Source organism: Anopheles cruzii, chromosome 2 (genome assembly GCF_943734635.1).
Source record: "Anopheles cruzii chromosome 2, idAnoCruzAS_RS32_06, whole genome shotgun sequence".
Taxonomy (NCBI): domain Eukaryota; kingdom Metazoa; phylum Arthropoda; class Insecta; order Diptera; family Culicidae; genus Anopheles; species Anopheles cruzii.
This window is the reverse complement of record NC_069144.1, coordinates 43578251-43606135: the sequence shown is the minus strand read 5'-3', so window position 1 is coordinate 43606135 and position 27885 is coordinate 43578251. Positions and strand designations below refer to the sequence as shown.

At 53.8% G+C, this 27885-nt stretch overlaps 5 protein-coding genes across 6 annotated transcripts; 3 read left to right on the top strand and 2 right to left on the bottom strand.

Moving 5' to 3' along the window:
- Window positions 1-3120: 3120 nt before the first annotated feature.
- On the top strand, window positions 3121-3880 carry LOC128279117 (ensconsin-like). Its single transcript, XM_053017838.1, has 2 exons — window positions 3121-3135; window positions 3200-3880. The coding sequence occupies exons 1-2, from the start codon at window positions 3121-3123 to the stop codon at window positions 3878-3880; spliced, it is 696 nt and encodes a 231-aa protein (XP_052873798.1).
- Window positions 3881-5169: 1289 nt separating this feature from the next.
- Window positions 5170-5709, top strand: LOC128279116 (uncharacterized). Its single transcript, XM_053017837.1, has 2 exons — window positions 5170-5175; window positions 5236-5709. The coding sequence occupies exons 1-2, from the start codon at window positions 5170-5172 to the stop codon at window positions 5707-5709; spliced, it is 480 nt and encodes a 159-aa protein (XP_052873797.1).
- Window positions 5710-6068: 359 nt separating this feature from the next.
- On the bottom strand, window positions 6069-6932 carry LOC128277561 (pro-resilin-like). The gene is made up of 2 exons (XM_053016036.1): window positions 6877-6932; window positions 6069-6797 (listed from the first exon to the last, which is right to left on the bottom strand). Exons 1-2 carry the CDS (start codon window positions 6883-6885, stop codon window positions 6069-6071), a joined length of 738 nt encoding a protein of 245 aa, XP_052871996.1. The 5' UTR covers window positions 6886-6932.
- A 403-nt stretch (window positions 6933-7335) lies between these two features.
- LOC128279115 (uncharacterized) lies at window positions 7336-9198 on the bottom strand. The gene is made up of 2 exons (XM_053017835.1): window positions 9190-9198; window positions 7336-9114 (listed from the first exon to the last, which is right to left on the bottom strand). Exons 1-2 carry the CDS (start codon window positions 9196-9198, stop codon window positions 7336-7338), a joined length of 1788 nt encoding a protein of 595 aa, XP_052873795.1.
- Window positions 9199-12280: 3082 nt separating this feature from the next.
- On the top strand, window positions 12281-26474 carry LOC128277560 (bromodomain-containing protein 4A). Of its 2 annotated transcripts, none has more exons than XM_053016034.1 (5): window positions 12281-12465; window positions 16059-16169; window positions 23309-23496; window positions 23565-24036; window positions 26342-26474. In XM_053016034.1, the coding sequence occupies exons 2-5, from the start codon at window positions 16143-16145 to the stop codon at window positions 26411-26413; spliced, it is 759 nt and encodes a 252-aa protein (XP_052871994.1). In that variant the 5' UTR covers window positions 12281-12465; window positions 16059-16142; the 3' UTR covers window positions 26414-26474. The 2 variants fall into 2 exon arrangements, with proteins under 2 accessions (XP_052871994.1, XP_052871995.1); XM_053016035.1 differs by having other exon boundaries at window positions 12317-12370.
- The last annotated feature ends 1411 nt before the right edge of the window (window positions 26475-27885 follow it).

Here is a 27885-nt window from a genome sequence, read left to right as displayed (position 1 = left end):
TGGAGCTGGCCGCATCCGGAGGAGTTGCAAGAAAGGTTGCCGGTGGGAAAAAAGGGGTCTACGCCCAGCTACCGAAACCAACAACAACTGCTTCGTTAGCCGGAGGTTAGGGGTTTCGATAGGTCTTCGAATCTCCGCAAAAACCGATTGATTGACGAGCGATCGATCGGTGCCGGACTCGGAGTTGGAGCTAGTTCCCAGCATCGGCCCAGCGGCAGCGGTTTTGTGCAATGGGGGGCCCCATTTCACAAGGGCCTTCCATATGGCTCCCGCTCGGCGATCGGTCCGCCAAGTCCAGCAGCAGTTAAGGAGTGTGCGTGGTGGGCAGCATCGCCGCGAAGATATTCTCACAGGGGCAACGGCGGTTTGGGGAATGCGTGTCGCACCGGGGGACACCCGCTCCGCTCGACTTGTGACGTGTTGAAATGTTTATTTGAAACTAATTGTTCCCTCAACGCGTGGGCCACACATTGGGTGGACATTTGTCAGCTGGTGTGGTGTGACGTGGCGAGCCCGTTCCCATGACGTTCGCCGTGTTGGTGGCGGTCGGTGCACTTTTTGGCCATCAGCTGAGGTGGTCTGAGGTCAACAGGGGCCATTACAACACACGGCATTACAATCGGAAATTATGTGCGAAAAATGGATCGCCTAATTTCATAGCGGTCACTTCGTGCCGGATTTTTGAGCCGATGGACAACTCCCAAAAAGGGGCCCAAAGCACACTGGCCACGCCATGGAAACAATGGGACCTGCCGAATTTGAATTACAACAATCGTTGCTTCCACCGGGGGCTCGTAAAGTATGAAACTGATGCTGTCGTGCTGACTCGAGTGATGGTAATGTCTTCAACTAAATGAAATTCCACCGATGAATGTCCCAGTGGCACCTCATTCCTCGTTGCCGAGATGGCTTTCGGGAGAATTCTAGCACCCAATCAGGGCGCCGAAGGACACGACCGACCGACCGATCAAATAATGTAACGGAACCGCTCGTACCGCAGGTCTAGTCAGCGGCCGGTTTGATTAAGCGCCTGACACTAACGAATGCACCGCACCGAGTCTAATCCTAGAACACACCTCTTCGCAAAGGGTGCACGCAAAGTGCCCTCCGAGGCGCGCGCGCCGGCGAAGCTGAGCCATTTACATATGATTTACCGCTGACCGCTTCCTTAATTATTGGCGTCCGGGCTCCGAACGGTACGCGGACCGCTCCGATACGTTGCCTATAAACGACGCGAGCTTCCCCCGCGGCGTCAGTCAATTGGTTCTGTGGATCCGGCACCGACCATGCTGACCCGCTTTCAGCACCGTGTCCTGCAGCGGTTGGTGCCGATGATGGTGGTTCTGTCGATTGTCGCGTCCACGTCGACGATCTGGACAGGGCTGCGTCCGGGGCAGCAGCAGCCATACGGCACTACGACGAACCCGACTGCAACCGACGTCCGTCACGGTGGCGACCGAAGACTAACGAGGCTTCCGGGCGATCGATGCGAATGTCGATTCACGGACAGCCCAATCACACGGTCGGTGCGCCACGATCCGATCGGTACGCTCTTGAACGCCCCGGGAGTCCAAGCCTTCGTCCGCGATTGATCTTCCTGAGTCCGCCATCCAACATCCGGAGCAACCACGGGCACCGGCAGGTGCATCGAATCGGGATGAAGTGATTGGCCTTCGGAGCGACTTCAATTAATCTCGCGGTGCGTGCGGTACACGCTCACAGCGCCTCACAGCGGTGAATTAGAGAAGTGGGAACCGACGTGAAATGGTTACTTGAATAAAGTTGCGGGGATGACGAGCACCAGCATTCGAGTGTGGCTGGGTGGTCATTAGTGGAAAGGCGAATCCGTGCGGTTGTCTCCTCTTTAATATCAAAGTGTTCAATTTCAATTCTGGGCGCGTTGTCGCAATCGGTCAGACCTCATTAGGGTGCCAGGCAGAGATGCCTCTCACACCGTCGAACCCGCAAATGGCAAAGGTTCGAACTCGCACCCGGTCGGTCCGAAGTCTGTTTTGGAAACGGTCGGCGGAGTCTGTGGCGTTCGGTTAATTGCCTTCTGGATTGCTGCTACTACGGGCAAGAAAGTGGTCCGCTTCAATCGATCGAGCGCTCGGGGTTCGAAAGAGGGACTCCCTATAGATGGCAAGGGGCCACATTACAGCCTACGCGGTCGGTCGCACCGGGTGGTGCTTTTTTTAGATGCTGTTTGCCCTACGACAACGCAAGTGACGCGATAAATTGCACAGCGTCCCGGTTGGAACGGGTATTGATGATGATGACTAAATAAAATGTGAAACATTTAGAACTGCTGATTGAGGCGTAATGAGTGCATCGGATGGCGGTGCTTTACAATGTTGGGATAGCCGGGTTGGTTGGGTTTTACCGTGGCACCGAAAAGCCCTGGCTCTAGATCAACTCATGACCTGTCCCCATTCGGGTGTTTTGGCACCTTCGAAGACCTTGACCGCCGCAACCTCTAGCGATCGTTCAACTCAGTCTGCCAGTGTCAAAGTATGAAACGTAAGAAATTCCCTTCCGACAGCACTCGGAATGGAAGAGCGTAAACCACCGGCGCCACGTTCGGCTCGATTTACCACGAGTCCGTTCACCGGCGGGGGCAAATTGATTGACCCGGATTCGGGCTATCGTCGGGCCCGTAAAAATTAGAAAACTTCTGAACCCACCGAAGCGGTGCGAACCGATGCGAACATAACCGACCGGCCGGTCGATCAGCCGTGTCGGCGAGCGAACAAGCCAATCCTTTCCGGCCGCCGGCCAGTGGATAGAATCTCCACGTAGTGAGCAAGAAATTTGTTTATTAAAAAGCGCCCAACAAAGCGCACCTCGGCGCTGAGACACTGCGCCGGAAGTGGATCTAGGCCGAAAAGGTGCACGGAGTGGCGCGCTACAGACGGTGCGCGTCCGGCATCGGTGCACGCGGATTCAGCGTCCAGTTCAGCGTATAATTCAAGCCTCTATAAAAGTTTGCGCAATTCGCGGCCAGTGCATCAGTTCTTCGAGGAAGCTCGCGCTGTCTGAATCACCTGTGCGCCTGGTTCGCTTTGGGCCCCTGCTGCGGAAGCATCTTGCATTAGTCGCCGCTAGGAAGCCACAGTCATCATGATCGGTGGAAAGGTGAGCAGAGTCGCGGCTCTACAAGCGGCGCTACCTAGTGTACTAATCTGTCCTTGTCGCCTAGTCGTTGTTCTTTGTGGGGCTGCTGATGATCGTCAGCCTCCGCAGCACGATCGCCCAGACGGTGAACTCTACACGGGTAGCCGCCCCGAACGTGACCGATGTGACGACGACACAGATACCACCCCAGGTCGCCACCTCGACGGAGCAATCACTGGCCCGGCGAGTTCTGAGCGCTCTGTGGCTCGAGATTACGAGACGCCGGACCGAGCGGACCCAGCGCCAGCAGGAACGTCGCGAGGAGATACTGCGCGACCTGGACGATCTGGGTGACCGGAAGCGAGAGTTTGAGTTGCGCCGCCAGGAATCGCAACGGGATGCGCAGACCGAACAGGACGCCCGGCGGCAGGAGATGCTATCACGGCGGGCCGGGCGGTTACCTCAGCGCGAACGTGAGCGCTACAATCGGCTGCGCTTGGAGAAGCTGAGCCGGCAGGCGCCGCCACCGGTCGAGGAGAACGAAATCGACGACTCAGTTCCGCTGCTGGATGAGGTGGTCGAACAGCAGGAACTGGGTGGCGGTGGTGGGCAGCGTGTACGGAACTTGCTGCTGATCGAAGAGGGGACCGGTAACGTGAGACTAATCGACTTGGACACCGAAGAAGGCCGAAAGCTGGTGGCCGAGAAGCGGGCTGGCGAAGCGGAGGTCAGCGCGGACACGGCCAGCAAAGCCGCCCAGAACTAGGCGACCATCATTTCTTCTAGCGTAGAGTTTTTGGGCCAAAATTTTTCCGACCTTTTTTATTGTATCCTGTTGTTTGCCATTTCTTAATTTACAAAACGGAAAACATTGAAAAAGTAAACTCCCAACGAGGAGTCCAACTACGTAAACTGCCTTGCTTTGGTTGCGTGCGTTTTTTTATAGTCTAGATGGCTCTTGGTCTTACCTTGACTTTACAGGGTGATCCATCAAGTTTTCAACTATCGATTACTTGGCTTTACAACGTCAGGCTTTATTCTGGAAATTGTAAACATTCAGTAAAAACATTGACGACATTTGGTTTCAACGGCGGACGGCGCTACGTGCCATAAGGAGACAGCCACAATCGATGTTATGTGCGCCATCTTCGCAATCCAAACATTTGACGGATCGCCTTATAATTTCTTGTCAATTGAAAGAGCGTGTTCGAAGGGACGGATCAAGGCTGCCACAGGTCTGGACGACGAGATCGAGATTCGTAGCTCGCCCGAAAAAAAACCGAAAATGAAGCAAGGCCCCAACCTTGCATTGTGGCACCCGAAAGCTTCTTTTGAGGTGCAAATTTCGACACTGACCCACAAACTGGCCACCGCAACCGCCACACCTAGCATGATTGTATTGCGCCCCGATATGCCGGCACGCCATGGGGTCGTTATGCTTCACACGTTGCCCTCCGCGTCCATGTAAATTATGCTGCGTGTACGAATAAATTTCCCTTTCTGTTAGCCGTTTGGTCTGCGCGCTTCCGGTCCGAAGCGGCGGCGGCGGTTACGTTAGGCTACGCGGAGCACGACCAAAGCAGAGCACTTCCTTCGAGTCGCTGGTCGATCGATTGGTTGCCATTTGTTTTGCGTTTTTGGACGGAACACGCGCCGGGCTCATCGGAAGCACCGCCGGTAGTCAAACATCGACACTAAAAGCCCTATTCGACATGCGTAAGTCGGACCGGCGCTCGTGACCGGTTAAGCGGTGATCGGCTGGGAAAAAAACAAACATTACACTCGCCCCGGTGCCGCACGATCGGCGAAGAAATGTAAAGTTGTACATAGCCTTGGCCAGGGTGCTTGGCGTGCGCGATAGAAAGTAGGGCGTCTGCGTGTGCGTTGCGTGTGCTTTCGTTGGATGCTGAGTGCTGTGTGAAGATCCACCTCTCCTGTGTGTGTGGCACAGGTTCTAAGTATAAAAGGTTGGCTAGAATGAACATCATGCTATCAGTATCTACCGACTCTAGCTTCTTATCACAGGGTGCAGACACCAAGCACAGAAATCCCGAAATGAAGGTACTCCAAGTCGTTCGAATCGTAAGACCCAGGCTTACAGTTTACAACTCAAATTTGCAGGACCAAGTGTTTCTGGTGGCGTTGATCTCCCTCTCAGCCGTGCTCTGCTTCTGTTCGGCGAAGGATGCCGATGTGAAAGAGCTGCGGCAGACCGTTTCGTACGATACGAAAATCCTCCACAAAATCCCCGAGAAAACCATTGTCGAGGAGAAGAAGGAAGTGGACCACAAGGCGCTCGTCAAACAGCCCGTCGGAGATCTGCTGCTTCCGAGCTACGAGTTTGCGTACGGTGTGAAGGATCCCGTCAGCGGGGACTACAAGGATCAGTGGGAAACGCGACTCGGCGACCACGTCAAGGGTGGTTATCGGTTCGACGAGCCGGACGGTACGCAACGCGTGGTGGAATACGAGGCGGACGGCAAGCGGGGATTCGAAGCCACGGTTAAGAACGTTGACCGTAAAGACCAGGCGGACGAGCTCAAGCTAGACAAAGTTGCGCACAGCTACAGCTATCTCAAGAGAACTAGGCCGTGAAGTAGAAGAGTTGGTCAGCCCAAGGAAGAGGCCGACGTTGAGTCCGGTGATTGCGAAAGGTGTTTCTGTGCTGAAATATCTCGCGGGCCAATAAAATATGCAAAAGATCGCTAATTTCAGTGTTTTCGGCTAACGTTCGTGAGATAATAACAGCCCACTGGGGCCTATCATTACCCGCCTTGTTAAACTGATGCTCCACTCGATCAAAGTAGGTCCAGCGTGGGCCTTGTTGTTGTTATGACAGTGCACCTTTGATTGGATTTAGATCGGCCTTGAAGTGGTCTAAAAATTGTGCAACGACGAACCAGAGTTAGATCCGTTTCAGTTCTCACCCACCATGGGCCAGTTTTCTTTATTTCCTAGTCGTACTTGTTGAGGCGGGAGTAGCTTTGGGCCACATCCGCATCCGTGTGGCCCCACTTGACCGGCCCACCCCCGTTCCGATCGTCGATACGATCGATCTCTTGCACGATAGCCTCGAACCCATTCTTATCGTCCGCCTCGTACTCCACGATGCGCCGGGTACCGTCCGGCTGATCCAGCGTGTACTTGCCCTTAACGTAATCCCCGACCCGCTTCTCCCACTGTTCCTTTTTGTCGCCCGTCACCGGATCGTACACCCCGTAGGCGAAGTCGTACAGCGGGAAACCGTTGTCGCCCTCACCAATGATTTGATCGGCCAGCTGCGCTTTCTTGCTACCTCGGGACAGTTTGCCCTTCCTGGCCTGGCCCATCTTTCCGCCGCGCCGAAGTGCTTCACGCTCCGGCACGCGACCTTCAGCTCGCCCGATCGCCTCACGAGCTCGTGTCTCACGATCCTCGAGCCAACCGGCTCCGGAGCGATCGCCCTGACGATCGACATAGTCGCCCATCCGTTCGGACCGAGACTCGGCCCCGGTCGGCTGCTGCTCCTGGCCACTGGCGACGGATGTGGTGGCGGCCGGGGACTTTCTCAACACTTCCGCGATCATGTTGGCTCCGTTTTCCCAGCTCATCACCGTTTTTCTGTCCTGCAGCTTTCGGGCGGTCTCCTTAGGCAACGGGGCGGCGGCCCCGATCGACACCAGCGCAATCAAAACAATAAGCACCTTAAAGGGAATTCGGGAATAGAAACGTAATTTTTTAACGTCCGTAAATTGCTTAAGAGGTATCAGGTTAGTGGAGTACTTTGGCCATCTTTTGCTTTTAGCTCGCCGTTGCGGCGATGGATGCGACGATGCCTGGGACTGAGTGATGGCGAACGGAGTGCATTCTTGGTCTTTTATACCACGCAACGCGTAGCGTGACCTGGTTGTAGCTTCCTAGACCAGACGCCGGCCGACCTTTAATACGGTGACTCCGTTGAGCACGCAACCTAACATTCAGTTCAAGAATAACGCACCTGACCCACCGACAAGTACTGGTCTGTCTAGGTCTTGAGTATAGGCGTTACCACTCTTCGGTTCGGAATTGTTCTGAATCGGAAACCGCAAGTAACACACACGGTTCGATTGGGTGTTTCCATAGGTCAACAACGACGATTTATTCGCTCTCATTTTAGGCGCTATTCTTAAACAGAGGTAACAATTGGTGTTTCTAGGACTCCGACATCATACCACCGACACTAGCGATCGTCTGGCGTCTGGCTTAGCTAATCTTTTGGAACTTGACGTAGCTTTGGCCACCGTGAACGCCGTTGGCAGCTTGGTGGATTGGCTTCAGGTCCATCGTTCCTCGCATCGGGCCCATCCGTGGCCGTGCTCCCGCAAACCCGAACACCGGATTATCGACGTACGCCATCGGGCCGATCTCGCGCACCGGTAGCTGTTGCCGAAAGTGGACCCCACTCCAGGCGCCTTCGCTCAGAAGCGGAGCGCGTTCGGCTTTCAGCTTTTCGAGGAACTTTTGAGACTTGTACACGCCCTGGTACGACTTGGATCCACCGTACCCGATCTTGACGACTTTATCCTTACGGCCGGCCTTTCCACCGGCCGGCCCCTTGTTCACCTGCACCTTCGGTTGCTGCTCAGACGGTTTCGCCGGAGTACCCGCGGAGGTGGCCACGCTCTTCCCATTCTCCGCCCGAATGTCGAACGATTTGGTCGCGTCCGGCTCGGCCGTCGGTGCGTCCTGGGACTCGTCCGTGCCCTCCTGCTCTCCGTTGTACTTGACAAAGTCCTCCAGATCGTCCACGGTGATGTCCTTCTTCAGATAGTCCCGGAACAGCAGGTTAAACTCCGGTATCGTCAGGCCACCCTGTCGGCCGGCCAGAATGCGCGTCATCTGTGCAATGTCCAGATTGGCGTCAATCTCTTCGCGTTTTCGCTCGTCAGATCCACGGTCGCCGCTCGAATCCTGGGAGTTTTCCGTGATCGGTCGGATGGAGTTCACGAAGTCACTGAGATCCCCGTTCAGGTGTTCACCGTAGCTGTTGCGCAGTTTACCGCGACCACGCGGCACTTCTGGCGATGCTTCCGACGAAGCCACGGTCGAAGTACCAGGCATCGGACCAACCGTGCTCGTTTCTTCGCCACTCACAAAGTAACCGACGGTGGTGAAGCTACCGCCGCCGGTTCGGATACGTCCATCCTGCAGACGCAGCTCACCGTTGCTCGATTCGAGTTCCACTTGCGGTCCAGCGCTCGGGACACTCTGCTGGCGATCACCCGATGCACCACCTGCCGCAGGCTTCTTGCGAGGAGCTTCGTACTTCAGCAGCAGATAGATCTCTTCACTTTCCTGCACCGCACTGGAGTTGGCGATCGGCTTGAGGAGCTTGCCGGCTGAATTGGCCGACGTCGTCGTCGCTGTTGGGTTCGTTGTCGTTGGTTCGTTCGGAAACAGCACAGGACCCCGTTCGGTGTTCGGTGTGCGTAGCTGCGGCGTTTTGTAGAAGTCCTCGGCACTGATCGGTCGCACGATTGCGATCCGCTCATCGGAGTCGTCGTCGTCGTCGACGTCGGCGTCTCCGTAATGTTCCACCGACTGGTAGGATGTGCTGGGTCCCTGAGCCCTCACCTGACCGTAACCCTGGCTGCTGGTGAAGACACTGTTCTGTAGCGGCACCTCTTCCAGCCCCGGGGTCACGGCCTCAAAGTCGATGCTCTTCGGGCTGGGCTTCGAAGTGGACACTTTGGCACCGAAACTGGGGCGCGTCGGTTGCGCCAGGGTGCTGGAGATCTTTTCACCCTCCCCCTCCACGGTCGCACTTTCACCCGGATAGAACTGTTCCTTGCGCTGGACACTGTCTCTGTTCGGCCCCTCCACCACTTTCGGGCCGGGCGGCTCGCCCTTCCGCAGACCGTTCACATGCCGCTGGTGTACGGCGAACGAACCGTGCTTGATACTAATCTCGTACTCGTCCTTCGTCAGTGCACTTCCGGTCGACACCAGCAGCGTGGCGAAGCACAGTATGACCACCACCAGCTGGAACCAAATGCAGAAAAGGGATTTCTTGAGGTCACTGACGACGTCGCGTTCCCGCAGGCCACTGAAACTCACCTTAAACATTGCGACCGAGTCTCGGATAAGAACGAAAGGACGCGCGCGCGCTTAGCGAACTGTCACACCACACACGGTCTCGCGGCCTCGTACACTCGTGGTTCTACCGTTCGCGGTACCCGCGCCTATCCAACGACTGAGGCCTGCTACTGCTACGGGCACTAAAGGCTATCAGTGGCTGACTGACCACTTTCTTCGCGCCCGCCAACGCTTTTTATAAGCTGCACCTGGCCCGGCCCGGCACGGCCCATTATGTGTGTGCATTACGAGTGTGGATCGCTGTTGAAAGTGGCTCGATCGGACGCCCCTGGTGACGCCGACATCGAACCGACGGTGCGTAATCGAGTAGTACAGAGTAGCCTGGTAGTAGGTACATCCAACCAGGAAGCTCCGGTCGCAACCGAACACACTTGCGGCGCGCCTTGCTCATGGGCGGGAGCCCCGGGGGGGAAAGTAAGGCCCTCGCCCCCAATACCTGCGCCGATTATTGATCGATCGTCGAAACGCAGAGGGTTTGCTGGCTCCACCTCTGGCGATATCCGTTTTGGGCCGTAAGGTGCTTTCGGGCTTCTAGGGATGGCCCAAGCTGGGTAACCCGGGGCTGACTTGCGAATGGCGTGTAGCTGACTCTAATCTGCCTGGCAGTGTGTAAGCTGTCCATCAAGCGGTGTGCGTGTGCGGCCATCGCAAGGCGGCCAACCGTGGCGTCTAGACGAATTAAGCCACAGAAGCCCACCACCCCATTTGGGGGCCCAAAACTGGACTCGCACTGGCGCTGGCGGTTATGTTGCCTTTGGAAGATGTTTTATGCTAAGTTCGTTAACTGACAGGTTTGAGGTTATTTCAAACACTTCACAACTTCAAGCGCAATTCGTCGGATCCTCTCGGCGCACTGTAACAACAACAAACACGGATCACATTATATTGACGAGTCATGTCCCTTGTCGGCGATCATTAGGATCGGCGGATCGGCGAGTGGAATCAATCATCTGCCGCAAGCCCCGCAATCCAAGCGAAGCCCTTGGCCTGGGCCTACTACTCGTGAAGCGGCCGACCTCATTCTGGGCGGCCCTGAAACCGGCCACCGGAGATCTTCCTTATTCACCACCATCGCGGTGACCCGCGGCGTTCCGAACGATGGCCACGGTGTAAATGGAATGATTGTTTTCCAACTTCCAGCATCGAAACGGTGTGAGCGGCGGCGGTAGAGGACTTATGGCGGTGCAAAACTTGTCGCCAATCGATCCTCATCGATCGTACCGCACAAATCGAACTGACGGTGCGCCGGCAGCAGCGTGCCTTTGGCCACGAACTTGACGTTGCTAACGATGGCAACGACAGCCACATATGCACCGCAGCATGCAATTAGCACCGTGGCCATTATGAAGCCTCCATTTTCAGCCACTCGCAGACCGCGCGCGAAGAGTTCGCAGCCGCATATCCTTGGGTTCCCTTAGGCCGCGCGCCACGTTCGGTACAGAACGAATTGAGTCGCCGATGAAGCCTCGAGGCTTCTGACAAAGCACAGGCAGCGACAGCTCAGAACCCTTTCCAAGGTAGCCCACAATTAGTCTGATTAATGAAACCGGACCGACAGGTCGGCCAGGGCTTCGGGATGGTTGCCAGGGAAGAAAGAAATACGGCCTACAGGCCTTCGGTGGCCTTCGGATTGCGGATCAAATCTTCCCGTTGGCCGTTGGTTCCCTGGCCGTCGCATCGATTTGCCAACCGACACTCAACCCGCGTTCAAACAGTCGCCCCCCGGTCGCCTCCGAGAGGTTGACCCAGAAATCCGGCATCTCGGCCGTAGCTCGACCGTAACTCCCTCGGCACGAGACGCCCGGTACCGGTTTGCTTTTCGCTTTTCGCCGCCGGCCCACAAGGTACTCGATTTCATCTTCAAACCAGGGATCCCTTGTAGGCCTCTGCCTCCGGTGAGGAACAGGGTACGAGTAGCGTCGGATCGTGTTCGGTATCAGGGGCCGGAGGGGCGTCTGACGAAAAGTGAATCAAAAATGCCAAACGCTCACCGGCGTGGATCGCACGCCAAGGGACGTTCGTTCACACACATTTCTCGTTTTGGTCGTGAGTGGACGATACCCGGGGCTTTGAAGTTAATGATGATGCTTAACCAACCGACACAGCGACGCCGCGATCGGCTGTGAACAGCTGATTTTACAACCTCCCCGACCGATCGGTCTGGTCGGTCACATATCGAAGTCGTTGCATTTCTCACCCAAACGAAGCAAACATGGCGGTTGGCACTTGGGATTGTCGCGCTGATGATGCTGGTTTCATGCATTAGGGTGACACAATCTATCTACGTTCAGAACGTTCGCCTTGCTCCAATTAATAGGCAAATAAAGGTGGAACACGATCGGAGCGTTGCATAATTGAATTAGAAGATAAGGTGGGTTGAATTTGAATTATACTGGTCGGGAGATAAAATGGAAAACAATTTTAAATCGACCGGTACGCCCTCATCGTCTGATGAGATGGGATCAATCATTAAAACACCGCATCGGCGTGCAGAGTCCTTGAGCTAATTTCGAATGGTTTCTAATACTTGTTCATGAAATGCAAATTTCCAAATTAATTTTCCTTGAATTTATTCAAATTGATCCCTTTGAGCGTTTTCTTTGTGAAAATATTTTCAGCACAGAAGCCCGACAAGCCGTTGCATGCAAGCCACACGTCCGATCGGCACCAGCCGATCCCCACCCACCGTGAGGTCGCGATCGGGTCGCTCATGACCGCAGATCACTAATTCTTCTCACGGTGCGATCTGCTGAGTGCCGTCCGTTCGTCCACAAGAGCGCGCGGCAAATAAACATAAACAAATATGACATAATGCTCCTCGACGTCCCCAGCGATCGCGGTAGTAACCGCGAGTCGATCGCGTACAAACCGATCCCCAGCTGAGCTGATCTCCGGCGTTCTGGCTGAGTGAGTGTAACTTCGTGAGCTGAGCGATCTCACTAGTGTCGCGAGTGTCTCACGCTCGATCGCGATCTCGCCGCTCTCATCTCACCGCGCGGCGAGTTGTCGTCTGTGCCGTCGTCGTCGTCGTGAGTTTCCCGGTGGCCGCGCAGTGGGGATGGCTCTCAGGCGAACCAGAAGCAAAACAGACGGACGCGACAACTAAAGTTTAATACGTTTTAGCTGGCTTTTGAAACTTTTAGTACGATTTTCGTCGTCACCGGGGTTATCACGCGCTTTCGGACACATTCCGGCGTCCTCTCGCGCGCTCGTGTCGGCCGGTTGATAGTGAACGCTGTAAGTTTAGTAGGGTTCGTCGCTGAGCCGCCCGTTGATGTCACTTGTTTCGTTTGTGGTTTTTGGTGCGTTTCGGGCCCAATTTTTATCCTCTTTTGAGCGGTGCGGTTGAAGCATTTTCAACCCAAAAGTGACGTACCTTTTTACCTGTCTACGGTGACGGATAAGTGTGACCAAAGTGTGTCCGACGTGACCATGTGCCTAATGATTGTCGCAAACTAGCGGCGCTAATTTGCAAAGTGCGACAGCGACAGTAGAGAAGAAGGCTAGGAACACTGCCGATGTTTCTGGCGGCGGCGTGCTGCGTGCGTGCTGCCCGCTTCCGCCCGGGGTCGGTATCTACGACGGTGAATCGTAATCACCGAGATTCTCATTAATCATCGGGCTGTACGCAGGCCAAAACAATGGAACATGTTGAATGATGTGTGTGTTCTTGTGCCGTGTGTTCGTTTTGCGGTTTGTGCTTTGCGATAAAGTGGATAAGGCAACGAGACGACTGTCTTCACGAGCCAGCCAGACGATGACAATTGGTTCTACGAGGGGTACGCAGAATGCGCCAGTGCCAGTTCGTGTCGTCGTGCCTCTTACGTGCGGTGCTCCAATATTCGAGGTCGGCCACTAAGAACCAGGAAGATGTGTGCTGCGGCGCAATGCGATAAATTATACATTCCCTCGCCCTCGCGGTCCCGGTGATCCGCGACGACGTCCTCCTGATCCCTGCAAACCGGTTGCTAGGTTGGTGAAGCGACGCGGTCAGCAGGAATCCTACGGCGACATACGACTTTGCAAAACTCCTCCTCGGCAATGCGATGCGCGGAGAAGCTTCAGACACGGACTCTGTGTCTACTGCGGTTACCGCTGTCGGCTAGACCGGTTCACAATCACCGTGGACAGAGGATGTGCAGCCTTGAAACGAAATAATGACCGCCAGCAAGCGTAACGACCAACCAACCCGAAACGAACTGTGCGGCCCCCGGGGAAGACCAGCTCGCCAGAAGATCATGTCGATAGCAAAAAAACGAGAATCTAGAACACTCTCCGAGGCCGTATCTGTTGTAGAGCTGTTCTAAGTGATGGCTCGGAGCCGAGCCGATGTTGGCTATCATCTTGAGTTGTTGTAGTGCCTCGGGTTAAGCGCTCTGCTAAGGGGTTACGTAAACTGTGACGCAAAGCGTGACTCGCGAGATAGAATGATCGCAATTATACAGCGAGACGATCAAGTTCTGATGAGGCTTTCTCAGTTCCGTAGATTTATGCACCTACACGAGCTCGATACTACGTTTTGTCCTACGTTCTGCCACAGATTGATTACTCAACAGACTGTTGAGGGCAAATTTTATGACTTATTTTAATATTTCCTATTTTACCATGCTTAATTTACATATCGAGCACACTAATCGCACGCTGCATTGAACGACTAAACGGGTACATTATCCAATCTATCCGATCAAATTTCGATCATCCTTGGGCGCATCGAAATGCCCGGGCCGGCAACCGGCCCCGGCGCGTGGCGAAAGGCGACGATGGGATCCATTTCAGGCGTACCCGAAGCGACTCGCGTTTCCCCGTTTCCCCGTTTCTGTAATATGAGCCACCTTATCTAATGGCGTATCCAAACTCAATATTGCCCTACTTCCGCCAGCGACCGTTAGATAAACGCTCGAAAAGAATATTAAAATGGATATGCCGACTCCGGCCCATTACGAGCCGCGTTGGCGTACCGAATCCGTTTCCATAATTGACCGCCAATCGCCGATTAGCGCCCCGGGAGTCCTGTTTTGTCACCGATGGGCACGTGGCCCTACTGCCCAACTGACCCGCCTCCCGCGAATTACCCTCGCTCTTATCGTCGCCGACCGATGACATGGGCGCCTCGTGCGTTGGATTGCGGCGCCGGCTGCCCACAAAGTGTTGCGCGCTTCTGCTCCGGAGGCTCCGGAGCTCTTTCCAGGCCTGCAGAGTGGCGGCGCCCTAGGCGTCACTCGAAGACGGTTGCGTTTCGGCCGAACGTTCCGAGCGGGCCCGCCAGCCCGCGTGTGTGTAGGCTTACGTTTGGTTTCCCTTTCAGACCCGGGCCGCTGACGCTGACGCAAGTGTCGTGCCGGGGACGTTGCAGTCGAGTTTTTCCCCCGCCGTATTCCCTGCCGTCCGGGGCCTGCCGTTTATGCAAATCGGTCGCTCCGGAGCGCGGTCGGATCGAATTAAAATTCACGCGCGGTGCCGCACTATCGATAGCGAAAACCCGCCCGGCAGTGGACCCGACAACTCACCCGAATTCGGTGTCAATAATTTACGAGTGTACCGATTTTTCCCTATTTATTGCGTTAACTTGCCCGTTTCGGGCCGACAACGACACACCGAGGCCCGGCCCGAGGATCGGCAGGGTAATTTTGCCGTCAAACAAACCATCAGCGGGGTGTACTCAGCCTGAATGAGAAGTAAACATTCGCGGGTCAACTGCGAGCGCGCGCGCGCGCGCCATTGCCATCCGTCCAATGCCGCCCCGGGTGGCGTGGCCTGTGGGGCCGATGATTGCACAAGTGGTACCGAGCAGAAGGTCCCCCTGGTACTCCCTCCAGCGTGCAGTTGCGACAACAATCGGCAAAGTTCGGTTTTACCAAGCTTCAAACATTTGGAGCTCGGTTTGGTTATTCAAGAAAATAATAAATTAAAATACGCAGATCGCATCCTTACTCACGCCACGAACTTATCAATCCTTGGGCAGCGCCCCGTGGGATGCAATTGATAACACCAGGTCCACCCCCCGGGACCGACCCATGGCGTCTTCGATGGCGGCAACTTTCAGTTTCAATGAAAAACGGTACCTCTTTCACGCGCCGGGTTTCACTCACTATCATGTCGAGAGAGAGAGAGAGAGAGAGAGAGAGAGAGAGAGAGAGATGTCGCGGCACAACCGGCAAAGTTATGGGCGCACCGAGCGTGACCGAGGTTATGGATCGGGCGACCAACACGCATGGGCCACCGGACGGGGAGCATATGCAAAGAACGTGAAAGAAAGCATTGACGACTGGCACACTTTCAACGGCTCCGTTTCCATGCATAATTTATTTCGTGCCGTGCGGGAGAGAAAAATGGGTTTAACCTCGTTCCTCGTCACTTTGGTGACTTCTCGAGCGGATTGTTAAAATTATTACACCTTCCATATCGCGCTCGGGCTGTGGTTGCACGAAACGCTCCTTTCGGGCTGCGTCCGATCCGTCACGTCGTTTATGCCTTGGGGGAGAAAATTAATTTTTGGCAATTGGCAGCTGGCAGCTCCAAAAGGAAGATTAATTTCGTGAGCGAACGGCCGCTTCTAGGAAAAGAAGTCCTTCTGGGAAGAGTTGGCGCGTGATGGCCGTGGTTTCGTGAGGGTATTATGCAAAATGTTGCCTATCGCCATTTATAGGGGGCCCGCCGGTAACAAAGCAGCCCACTGACAATGGCTCGAAATAAATCATAGCAACCATCGGCAGCGCGGTGCACGATTTTGAAAATTGATTGAAGTGACATCAGCCCACAGCATGCAGATGTGTGTGCTTTGAGGTTATGGGTTGAGAGGCAAGCAAATAATAATTTACGATCATTTTCAGGAAGAGAACCAAACCGAGTGAAAATCGAAATTTTTTAGGTGTAACAGTTCAGCACGTCATCCAATCGATATCTTATCTACACAAATGCGGCGGAACAATCAGCTCTGGGTGGTAAGTTTTATTTAAATGGTATTCCCCAACCTTTCAGGTAACAAAGCAGAAAACAAATCTCAATTCAAAATGCAAATCCGCTTACCGTTCTGTGCTGGTGCCATTCATTCGATTCGGTACTCGGTATAAGGTCCTCAATTATAGCAGCCGAGCATGCAAATTGTCAGTTATTGCCCCGTGGCGTGCAGGGCTCACGTCCCAACAACGAGCAGCACGCACGTAATCGTTCGTAATGTAGTTCTATATCGATGAGCTGAGTCAATTGCGTCGAATGCATCGTCGGCGCACGCAAGCCTCATCGATCGCTGGCTGACGCAACGCCAGCCAGGGCATCGACAACGCACCGACCGCGCAAATCTCACGCCGACACACAACATTCCGGAACCGTTTGTTTGGTTTGGTCCCTGGCACCGTCGAGCCCAGCGCTATTATGCTCCAACCCATGTCGGACGGGGGAACTTCCCCAGGCCGATTGCCGATGGGAACTCCCACCGGCGGTAAGCCCTATGATTGCTTCATTAGTCGCATATTTTACCCGCGTCTTGCGTAAAGAGGTTTGTCCTGTTGACGCCTGCCAGCGCTAGGAAGTAGTGACCGCCGGTGGCTAAGCCTTCACCTTCGGCAAGAACTCTTCGGTTTCGCAGGCGCAGACTCTGCAACGTTTGACTACTCTGCGAGAACTTTATTACCCTGACACCAAGAGATGCCCCCCGGCAGTGGGCAGTGTCCGGTCGTCATCGATTTCGTCCTCCAAAACGATGCGCGGCACGTTCTTCCGCATCCGAGCGATCTTCATCTTCAAGGTGATCGAACGGAACGGAACATCTCGCGCGAGTGGAAGCTGCAGGCGCAGGTCTTCGCGAGTTGGATTGGCCGGACGTGGATTGCGATTAATGGATTGCTCATCGAGCAGCGTTTATGGGCCGTTTAAATGGTGCCGCCACGGTGTGTGACCTTGAGCTTGAACTCGTGGTTGTGAACCTCTGGCTGTGACCAGCGACGTGATCGAATCGTGATCGAACGAACCGGCACTCGTGCACGTTTCGTACGGGGCCGCTAATGTCGTGGTGTGCATTCGGTTAATTAACTCGACTCGTTTCGCCCCGTAACACCCCCGGTGGAAGCGGATTACGGTTCTTGTTTAAGAAGCCAGAATCCCGATTTATGGGAAGTCTACTTAAAATACCAAACCGTATAAGGAACGGTGGAAAACTTGCCGGTAGGTTGCCATTTCATTACGCAAATCCGCTCGAAAGTGTAGCCGGTCGATCCGGCTACCCTTAGTCAGTGGTTCAAGCTTGTAACAAAGTTGCTAATTTCATCTCAAACTATTTTATAGCGCTCGGCAACCGCCAAGGTTCGACTTAAAATCCGCCAACACTGCGGACTTTAAATGGTGCCCGAAAGAACTGGGCGACGAAAAGTGTAATCCTTAAGCGAAGGCTAATGCATTCGGTGCGAGGTGTGAACCTTGTTTTGCTGCAGCGCTATGATAATCATTGGGGCAGGTTGGGACGATTCACTCTGACACTTGATTGATAGACTTGATCGTCATCCAGCGCGGGAATGTGCGTTCGTTTAGAAATGTTAGGCGTTTCAACCAACGATCGCTTCGACGTCGTGTGCCTGAGTCGTTTAAAAAGGTCACCCGCACGCCATATTGGGATAAATTATGCGTTCATGATGGCGTAATGGAGTGATTTGCAACTAAAGTGCATTACCTCCGCCTAACGATCCGCAAGTTCGATCAAACATTCGATCCGCACGCAAAAACTCGTGTTCGGGGTTTGATAACTAAATTCGAATGATTTCGGATCGGAATATATAAAAAAATCGCACAATTTAAGCAACGGTGCGGGGTGGCCATTATCGTCCGCGGGCGAGGACGGTCAAAGCTAGCCTGGTGTTAAGAAACATTGATCCCAATTAACACAAAGTGTCACGATCGTCGGCTCGTTAATGGCGGGGTCCATTTGTTGCTAGGATCGCGTGCCAGTACCGGCTACCGAAATCCAATAGACACCGCGAGCAGCGATCGGTAGCTTTGGGCAAGTTTGCGCGACCCTTAGTGAAGCCATTGCCGGTATCCTGAGGCAGTACAACGCCCTGCGAGATTTATGTTGCAATAATTGCCGTCGTTCGGGCGACAGAAACAGTAGCCAAAGGGCGTGTGCTCTGGCGGGCTTGCCGATCCGGCCGGTCTCAGGGGAGGATTTTATGATCTTTTCAGCCGGTGACGGGGCTTCTGTTCTCTGATCGCTGACCGGAAAATGACACTCACGGCCGGGCCCGTTTTGGAACTGATCTCATGGTGTGATGTCAGTTCCTTAACATTTACCGTGATCATAAAAATTATTAATACCGGTGATTAAGATGCTGCGGTGAGTACCTTTAGTTTCGTAGACGGAGAAGTTCATCGAAATGAGTTTAAATAAGCGGGTAATAAACCTTGGAGGGTTTATTCAAGTGCTGTAAATATTTGCTCAACTGTCTCACAGTACGTAAAAAAGTTGTTTTTAAAAGCTTTAACCTATGAGAGCAATTCATTTAATTACTTCCCACAAATAAAGAAGCCGTGCTGCGGCTCCACGTCCGGTGTCTTTCGCCTTGGCAAATTCCGATGTGGAAAATTTAATTAATCAACCTGCACCCAGCATGTACGCAAGCAGTGTCATGCTTCCAGAGGTCTCTTCTCGAGCCTTGAGAGCATGACACATGACTCGTGGCCGCTCTCCAAGCGTCTCACTCGACACCAAACTGAATAAGGTCTCCCCAATGGCACGTGTGCGCAGGGAAACCTAATTCTCGAGCACAGATTCTCGAACGCTTACCATTACGGGACAGTGACTTGTCGGTGGAGTTTGATTGGTTTGATTGGCAACAGCAGCCACGAGACAGCAGCTCCGAGACCCACAAAGGAGTGGATTCATGGTGGCATCGGGCTGCGGTGGCTTGGAGCTACGATAATTTATCGCACATTACAGACCACAGAATGCACAACAATGTCGCTGGGTAAACAATTCATTATACAAGCCCGTGGGCTGAATGGTTAGCAAATCAAGGGATTAATAAAAAGAATGGCTCTAACACAATCGCTGAAGTGGTAATTGAAAGTTGATTGGTTTCTCTATCGATTGCGGTGGCGGTGATGATGATGACGGTGACAGTTTGTGGAACGATGATTTCAAAATTCTTCACTAATGCAAATTTTGTCATCATAGACCTACATTCCTACCGGTGGTGGTGGTGGACAATAAAATGTGTTTATTAGCTACTTGCCATAGACATAAATTGTGGGCTGCAACGTGCATCAGATAACGAGTCACATCATTAGACCCAAACACGTCGATTCCGCGGCAGTGATTCCCGCGGCAGGGTCCCAAAACCCAATCAAACACATGTCGAATCGATTGGCCATTAAATCGTAAAACACTTTCACTAAATGTTTCCCCTCGTTTGGTAGACAAATGCCGGCGGCCGGGAGCACCTTCACCGGTGTTCTATTTTTCTGACGAGGCAACCGAATATAGGGCCGATCATCCTTGTGACGGCGGGCCATACGTTTCTAGGCTGTCACGAGAAAACTGGAGCACCAAACCAATTTCCTAGCCCACATTGGTTTTCAAAAACTAATTGACCGTTACATAATGGCGGGTCTACCTGCCGCCTGCCGGACGTTTCCATCCATGCCATCGGTCCCACGGTGCCACACTTTGCAACGAATATCGCATTACGATCGGGATGGCTGATAAAAATCTGCTTTCCTTTTCATCTATCCCTATCGATACATAAATCGATCCCTTCGTGCGTACATAAATCCCTTTTGCTTCGCGGGCACGCGTACATTCCGAACAAACTACTCCTCTGCGACTATCTGCGAGGCTTGGCCCGGGCGGGCGAGTTATTACCGCGAGAATAAGAAACTTCGGCCAACTCCAAAGGAGCCAGCATAATCAGAGATCCATTAATCAGCCGCACGGGTCCAATGTCCATTTCTCGCCCCCCCCCCGGTTCGGTACACTTATGCTCCCATCGACAGCATTGTGTGTGCGGTTCCCTTTTCACGAACACACAACGGGCGCTCCATAAAAGGAGCATCCCGGTTATGTTATGCGTATGGCTCCCCAAAAGACTCGACCGAAGACCGAAGACTTACTTTTCGTGTCATCCGTTCGCCCGACGAGGCTCGGGAAATCAATCATTGTTGCTCGGACGCCAGGACGTGTTTCGATTACATAAAACCTCTCGCAAGTCATGCAAATCGGAGATCGGTAAACGATACACTCCCCGTACACGGCGGGGCGCGACATCTAATGCCCGTGGGATCGTGTCTTTTCACTCCCCTTTCTGGCTGAGCTGAGGCTGATGTTTCAATTCCTGCCAGCTCCAGGTCTATGGTTGAGGCGTGACCATGCTCTGGCGGACGATTAGCATCGGCGTTTTTTGAACACGCCTACCGGTGGAACATAATAATAAACTACTGTGGCTCTAAATTAGCAGCCCGGTCGGAGTGCGCTCATCTGGCCAATTGATCGATCGACAGGCCTCGATGGAACAATAAAACTGCGTAACCGCGTGTTCGTGAGGGAAACATTTATTGGGCTTTTCATCGGGCATTGGGGATTATTGTTTTTTTTTTTGGTTCTTCTCATCTGCTGTTGCTGCTGCTACTGAGATCGAAGCGACGGCCACTCAGATGGCTCTGAAATCATCACCTTTGCGGGCGCTAGTCAAGATGCTGATGGCTGTAGCTGTAACCATGGCCACCGATGTGCTGATCGACCGACTGGTACCCGGCATGTTCGTACAGCTGCGGATGGGCCACCGGATGGGCAATGTGCTTGACGTGCGCCTCGAACCCTCTGTGAGCGTCGGCCCGGTAGACTACCACCCGCTCGGTACCGTCCGGTTCGTACAGCGAGTAGACACCTTTGACGACGTCCCCATCGCGTTCCTCCCAGTGGCTCTTGTGGTCCCCGGTGTGCGGGTCCTTTACGCCGTACTCGAACTTGTACTTCGGATAGCCGTGGTAATCGTGCTCAAGCCCCACATCATGCTCGAGCCCCTCAAGCTCGACACCAACATCGTGGGACACCTCGTGGGAGCTTGGCCCTTCCTGTTCGGCGGACGCCACCTTGGTCGCCTCCTGTGGCTCTTCACTTTGTTCTGCCGCGGCCAGAACGAGACATAGACACGAGAGCACTATAAACTATTGGGAGATAAGAAAAAGGAGCATCACAGGGCATTAATCATGTCGGGGTCCACAGCACTTATCACTCACTTTGTCCATTGCGATCGCGTTCGCCTACACAACTGCACTCGGATGGAACTGCTGCACTACTGCTTTCTTCGGGGAGGACCCGTTCCGTTTTTATACACTGCACCAGTGGGCCAATAGGAAACATTTCGTGCGTTTCTTCGCTGTGCCATTCCGTTTGTCGGCAATCGTAATATTGATAATGAAATTTGACGTTCCTCAAAGCAACGGTGCAACGTTGCAACCGTGGCCGGCCGCGCGCTGCCGCATGCCAAACCCTTGGGCCAGTAGGTATTCGACTCAAATCCGCTCCAATTTACGTACCGCACAGTCCAGACCAATGGGCAGCCAGGAAGTGCGCCGAGCGCCTGACTGTGATTGGCAATGGCAACATTGTTAAGCCGCAGACTGCGAGCCTCAGTTGGTTGATGTTTCCTAACCTTTTTTAATCATAAAACCAACGGTTAACGGCCACGAGGTCTTAAAGGCACTGAATATCAAAATCTTGTGGAATTTATTCTCGCTTCTGCCGGAGGTGCCGAAGTCTCATCAGCTTCAGAAATGAGGTATAGAAGTTATACCAAAATATTATTGGTCCTTGCCGAAAGGGAGAAAAATCTTCCAGTGTTCATTAAGTTTAATAGGACAACCGTTAAGCTTTCGTTTTATGTGCGAAATACATATCGATAACGAAATGATTACAACTTCCACTCAAAGCACCGATTCATGACAAGATTAAAAGCTAACCACCTCGCATTAGTCGTTAGTTACCCGACCGGTCAGATCCTGGTACTGATTGGAAGCATTATGTCTAGGATTTAAATGCGTCACTCGCGGTATCTCATTAGGGACCCCATCATGTAATAATCCTGCAACCGCACACGCGCCACGCAGCACGCACTTTTCCGTTGCAACTCTACGCGGCTTGCGCAATTGGCTGGCGCAGGTTGGCGCGCGCCGCAAATACGGGCGGTGCACTGTAATTGATAAAACTCGCTCTGCTAGGGCCGGGCCGGGCGATTACCGGGCGATCTTGCTCCTTCCCCTCCATTCCCGCCGCTCGACTTGAGACAATTCGTTAGCAGTGCCATCGGGTGATCCGGTTAGAAAAATATCACTTTCTCCATCAACACCTCGCCGGGCCCGCAGAGGGGACGCAAGCGGGAAATGAATTATTATAGGGTTTTAATAACAACACTTCGGAGCCTTCGGCCCTTAATTGATTGATGACTTATCAGTGGGGCGTATCGCGTTGTCAGTGGGTCAATGGGGCTCCGTTGACATGCTGGGTGTCGTCTAGCTGGCCGCCGGCCGGCTTTATGTAAGTGGCTTCCCGCTCCGGGAGAAAGATAGGGATGCCTGTGATGCCCGATAATCATCATTAAGATATTATCGTATAATTTCTTCATCGATCGACGTCTGCACCGCAGGCCCTTTTTGTGAATGAAACTCTTACCCTTCCCGACGGGTCCGCAAAAATTGAGATGCTTCCAGCCACCGTTGGGGACCGTCCGTTAAGATCCGTGGGATTTCGTCGTCGTTGTTTTTCCTACACCATTTATCTTCGACGTCGCTCGCTTATCCCACTCGCCCCAGAGAACCGTTTGACCGTTGTTTCGCGAAAAGGTTAAAGATAAAAATAGCCCACCGCACCGGCACCGTTGCATCATTTATCATCCGTAGCGGGGGCCCATCCGGGGGTTTTGCGATGCTGCGATCTTGCGGGAAAGCAACCCCCTCACTGTACCGTGGGCAACTTAATTAATATATCGCCCTGATCGGCGGGGACTGACCTCGCAGTGAATAATGCTAAATCGTGCAAAACGGCGTCTGAACGGATCCCAAATTTAATTTCTCCATTTTCTGTGCCCGTCGACACCAGGTAACGACGGTGGTGCTGTTGGTCGCCGCACACGCTGTCGAGGCGATTCGGGTAGATTGGAACACGAACACCGGACCGATAGTGCCCCCGACCAGCACACCCGCCCCGGTGCCACAGCCACCGTTCCGCGATCCGGCCCCGGTGTGGGAAGACCAATCGGATGACATCCCGAACCCGAACGTCTACAGGTGAGTGAACTTCTTTCGGAGGTGTTGCAAACCCAATCTAACGGGCGGTTCTTTCGCCACCCTTGAAGATACATTCTGCCGCCACCATCGCGACCCAAGTACAATGACATCACGCTGGAGCAGCGCAAGCAGCAGCACCAGCAACAATCTGCTCAGGCACCCCAACCGAGCTCGACCATCGCACCGACCACGACCGTAGCGAGCAAGATTATTGACAAGCCACAGCAGCAGCCAGCGAACACGAACAACAACCAGCCACAGCCTCAGCAGCAACACGTTGTCCCGAGTCTGGCGGTTCAGTACGTGCCGAACAAGGGCCTCAAGTACTACGCCGTCGTGCCGCGGCACACGGAAGTGACGTACCCAGGTGCCCAGCCCAAGCCCAGCCTGCTGGCCACCAACGATCTGTACGCCGATCAGCAGCACCAGCAGCAGCCGCGCAGCAAGTACGATAAGTACGATAAGCTCAATGGAAAGTACAACCCGAAGCTGAAGAAGTACAAGGCCTACGAGAAGGTTAAGTACATGCCGTACATTGTGGTGAGTATACCGTATACGGGTCCTAAATCTATTTTCCCCGACCGTGCTCCGAGGTTTGCACCCCGCGACCGCGGGTTCGTGCGCTGTTGTGGCGCACGAGTCTTTTGTTAGCACCGTGGCACCGTGCAGTCTATCACACCGTCGTCAGGGCCAGCGAAGGCTAACGAAGGTTAGCTAATTCTTTCGGGGCGACACGGTGACAATTGAAAGCCATTTACCCAGCCAACCCACGCTCGCGTATCAGTCGCGATTTAATATTCAAAGCCATTTTGTGTGCCGATCTCTGCTCGATCTCTGAACGACACCTTCAATGCAAACTCTCGCAGTACCTTGGGCGGGCGAAAGTCACGAGCGAAAGTGTTCGCTGTTTTTGGTTCGAAACCTCCTGTGTGTCCTGTGTTTGGGCCTTTTTTGGGGAATTCGTTACACCTTTTTGTTCCTGAACACTGACCGATAGGCGTCCACTCCGGGCGCGCAGGAGAAAGCCACGATCGCTGCACACGCTCCAGATGTCGTCGGCCCTCTTATGTGTCGGCCGTGTGTCTAGCGCGACTTATGTCATCGCGACTTCGCCCGCTTCGCGGTCACCCGGCACGGGGGCACCGCAGATCGACCTCGAGTAAGAGGGCGCGTACCAGAAGTAATACATACGCCGGAGCAGCCGCGACAAGGCACTTGCGACAAGTGGCGGCGGCCGGTAATGGCGGCGATTCGTACGGTGCGGCAGGAGAGAGTGGTTCCAGAGGGTTGTTTTTTGCATGACCCGCTTCTGCCACCGGATGCTGCGCCTTTCGGTGTGCGGTGCGCTAATGAACGCGCTCGATAATGACGCTCCCGAAACTCTCTCGTTGTTTTTTTTTTGCTTCGTTGTTCCACCCGAATCGGGTGCTAATTAACATTCTCTAACGACGCCCCAGGCCACCCCCCCCCGCCCAGGAAGGGTGCGATTAGCGTCCGAAGGGCTTTCGTTCGATCGATCGCGTACCAGGACTCGATCGGGCGTGCACCGCCGAGATCCCAATCGACCTGTGACCGGGCCCGGGTGGAGTTCGATTATCAAATTGCCGTTGCATAATTGTCGACACGGTTCGTTGGCGTCGAACGGCCGGTGAAAGACCGGTGCCGGTGGTGGCGGGAATCGATCGGGTTACATAGTCACGTTCGGATTTTAGAATGGGATAAGGGAGCGAGGATCGGTGGTGTGCCGTGAGCGGTAGTTTCGCATCTAGCGCGATAGTGGCCATGGATTGGAAAGTACCCGGTGCCCGGTGCATCGGCAGTGGAAAGCGCGATCGCGAAATTAAGGAAATTGGAAGAAAACAATCGATCCCCGGAGAGAAGCTGGGGGCCGTTCGCAAATGGTGTTGATCAAATAGATCGACCACTCAATCATAATCATTTGGTGGCCACCAGCACCTGGTGATTGAATGCCATAATTATGGGAATCAATTGTCTTCATTGAATAACTACCCTCGGCGGTAAGCTAATTATTTGTTGCTACCCACCAACCGTCCAGTGATATTAACGGGCCCAATTTCTTTAAACCATCGCAACCCAGAAAATGAAGTAACGCAAACCATCTTAACGTTTAATTTTAGTTCTGTCCATACCGTTTAATGACCCGCTCATGCCGAGCATAAATTTGTGCGCCAACGCATTGTAAACATCGTAAATGCTCCGGAGTGCAACTGCAAGCTTTCACCGTACCGGACGCCGGTGACAGAAAAAGAACACCGAACTTAAAGGGCTCGCCTGGTGCGAATGGTGACAAAAAATAATTCTTTCCCCATTAATGAGCACAATTTAACGTCATTACGCAGAGCGATGGTCGTTAATTTTCCCACAAAATTCCTGTCGCACGGCGATAAATACGGTGAACTTTTCTCCAAACCGACGAAAGCCGCCCAATTTGTTGCAACATTTTCGGCCCGAGCACGGTCACCGTCGTCGGGGGGTGCCACCAATTAAGTGCAGAGTCCCAATTTAGGCCGGCTCTCTCGTAGGGCACACAGCAGCCTCGGGCCTCTGGGGGGACAACTGTTTTCACTCCTCTTCTCTTTTGACGGGTTTACGAGCACAACGCGCGGTGCCAAAATGCGCGGCCCGTAAATTGGTTCTCGCAGTCCGTGCGACATGACGTAAGCGCCGTTTCGGGCGGTACAAAAGAAATCATGAAAATCATAAAATCGCATTACCATAAAATATGCTCGCTGGCCACCGTGCACCGTGCGGTGTGCCGGGCCGTGCAAAATGGTGCTTTTAAGACCGGCGTTAATTGTATCTGTTTTTGCTCTTCCATTTGCAGTACTACGACCCGACGAAGCAGCAGTTCTTCTACACGAGCGCGAGCATGATGATGGCAAACAATAATGCGTGATCTTGTGCGTAAGATCGGTCAACCCCACTGTGAACACTGTGTTTCTTTCAAAGTGTGCCCGATGTGCAAAAGACGATGGGCAGCATTTACTACTAAAATTCACCATTAGCGAGGTTCGGTTAGGTTCGTCAAAAGATACACGGAAGTAAGCGACACGCCATGTCACGCAAGCGATGACCCAACGCAAGAGAGAGAGAGTGAAGACGAACCGGAGATCCTACAGTTCCCAGCCCGGCACCTGCCACCGCAGCAGCAGGCCATCATCGGACGGCCGTCCTTCGAGAAGAGTTGTTTCTTTTGTTGTTGCAAATCGATTAAAACACCCGTTTACGAAACGTCCGGAACGTGCGAAAAGAGACAGAAAATGTGTAAATAAATGAAAAATGTTAGTGATAGACGACAAACATGGCTAAGATGGCAGATCGAATGTTGAAAGAAACAAGGGTCAGGGCACTAGTAGTAGTTCGACGATCAAGTACTCTCCTCCGCGGATCGCGGAGTGCAACGATGATGACATAGTACCGTGGAGGATGCGCAATGCCAGGTGCCGCTCATAAACAAGTGCCGTGGCTCAATGACGAAAGCGAAAGGAGCTTTCGATCCGTTCTGGGCCCCGTGGCCCACCACCGTGGCGGACCTGGGCGCTTCGGTTACCCAACGTAAAGTGAACGTACCGTGTGCGTTCTGTTCTTAGCCCGGCTTTGCTCTACATTCACTTTGCGCAGAGAAGAGCTCCGACTGCGGCGCACGTGGGCCCCGCCGGGTGCACCGGAGCAAGATGAGCAATTATAATGCCCCGCGATGCGGCCCTCCGAAGCGGAGATAATTTCCGTTTCCATGCAAAACGAATCAGGTTTTAGAAAGGTGCGGGCCGCGGTCGCGGTTGCGGACACTCCGACTCACATGCAGAGCAGCGGCCGTTAAGATGTCGCTTTCGGCACGATAAGAACGGCACGGCACGGCACGGCGGATGGTAGGAGACCTTGAGACCGGAACCCCGGAACGGCCTCCACATCCATCCGCGTGAGCATAACGAGACGCAATTTATTATCTTAATTGGGACGGCCCATCCGACGGCGAGGTCCGCGCGGCACGCGGACCGACCTTTCGCCCGGATCGGAACCGGCCAAATTGACATTTTCAGACGATTGAACTTTATGCGCGCGCTGGAAAGCGCCAGCCGGATAACTGGAGCACTGGGTCGCGGCGCTGGGTCGACCTTCCGAGCGGCCAGCCAGCCATTAAATGCCATCTTCAAGGTGTACCGGCCGGACCGGGCCCTGTGCCGGCGAGTGAAATTCGAAACAATCCCTCGCCGAGCGCCACTCGCCGGTGCGAACTTCTTCGGGTGGGGCACGCATCCCGATTGCCATTTATCATCCCGAGTATCGCAAGGGGCAAAAGAAAGAGCATCGTGAACATGAACTTTATCGCAGCACGGCGCGGCGTGTCGTGGGGCTTGGCTCGCTGCC

Bases quoted from the DNA above. Each gene is read 5' to 3' on its own strand.
- LOC128277560 (XM_053016034.1), top strand. From the start codon at position 16,143: ATGCGGCGGAACAATCAGCTCTGGGTG. The intron at 16,170-23,308 runs GTAAGTTTTATT...CGTCGACACCAG, and splicing joins GGAACAATCAGCTCTGGGTG to GTAACGACGGTGGTGCTGTT. The intron at 23,497-23,564 runs GTGAGTGAACTT...CCACCCTTGAAG, and splicing joins CCGAACCCGAACGTCTACAG to ATACATTCTGCCGCCACCAT.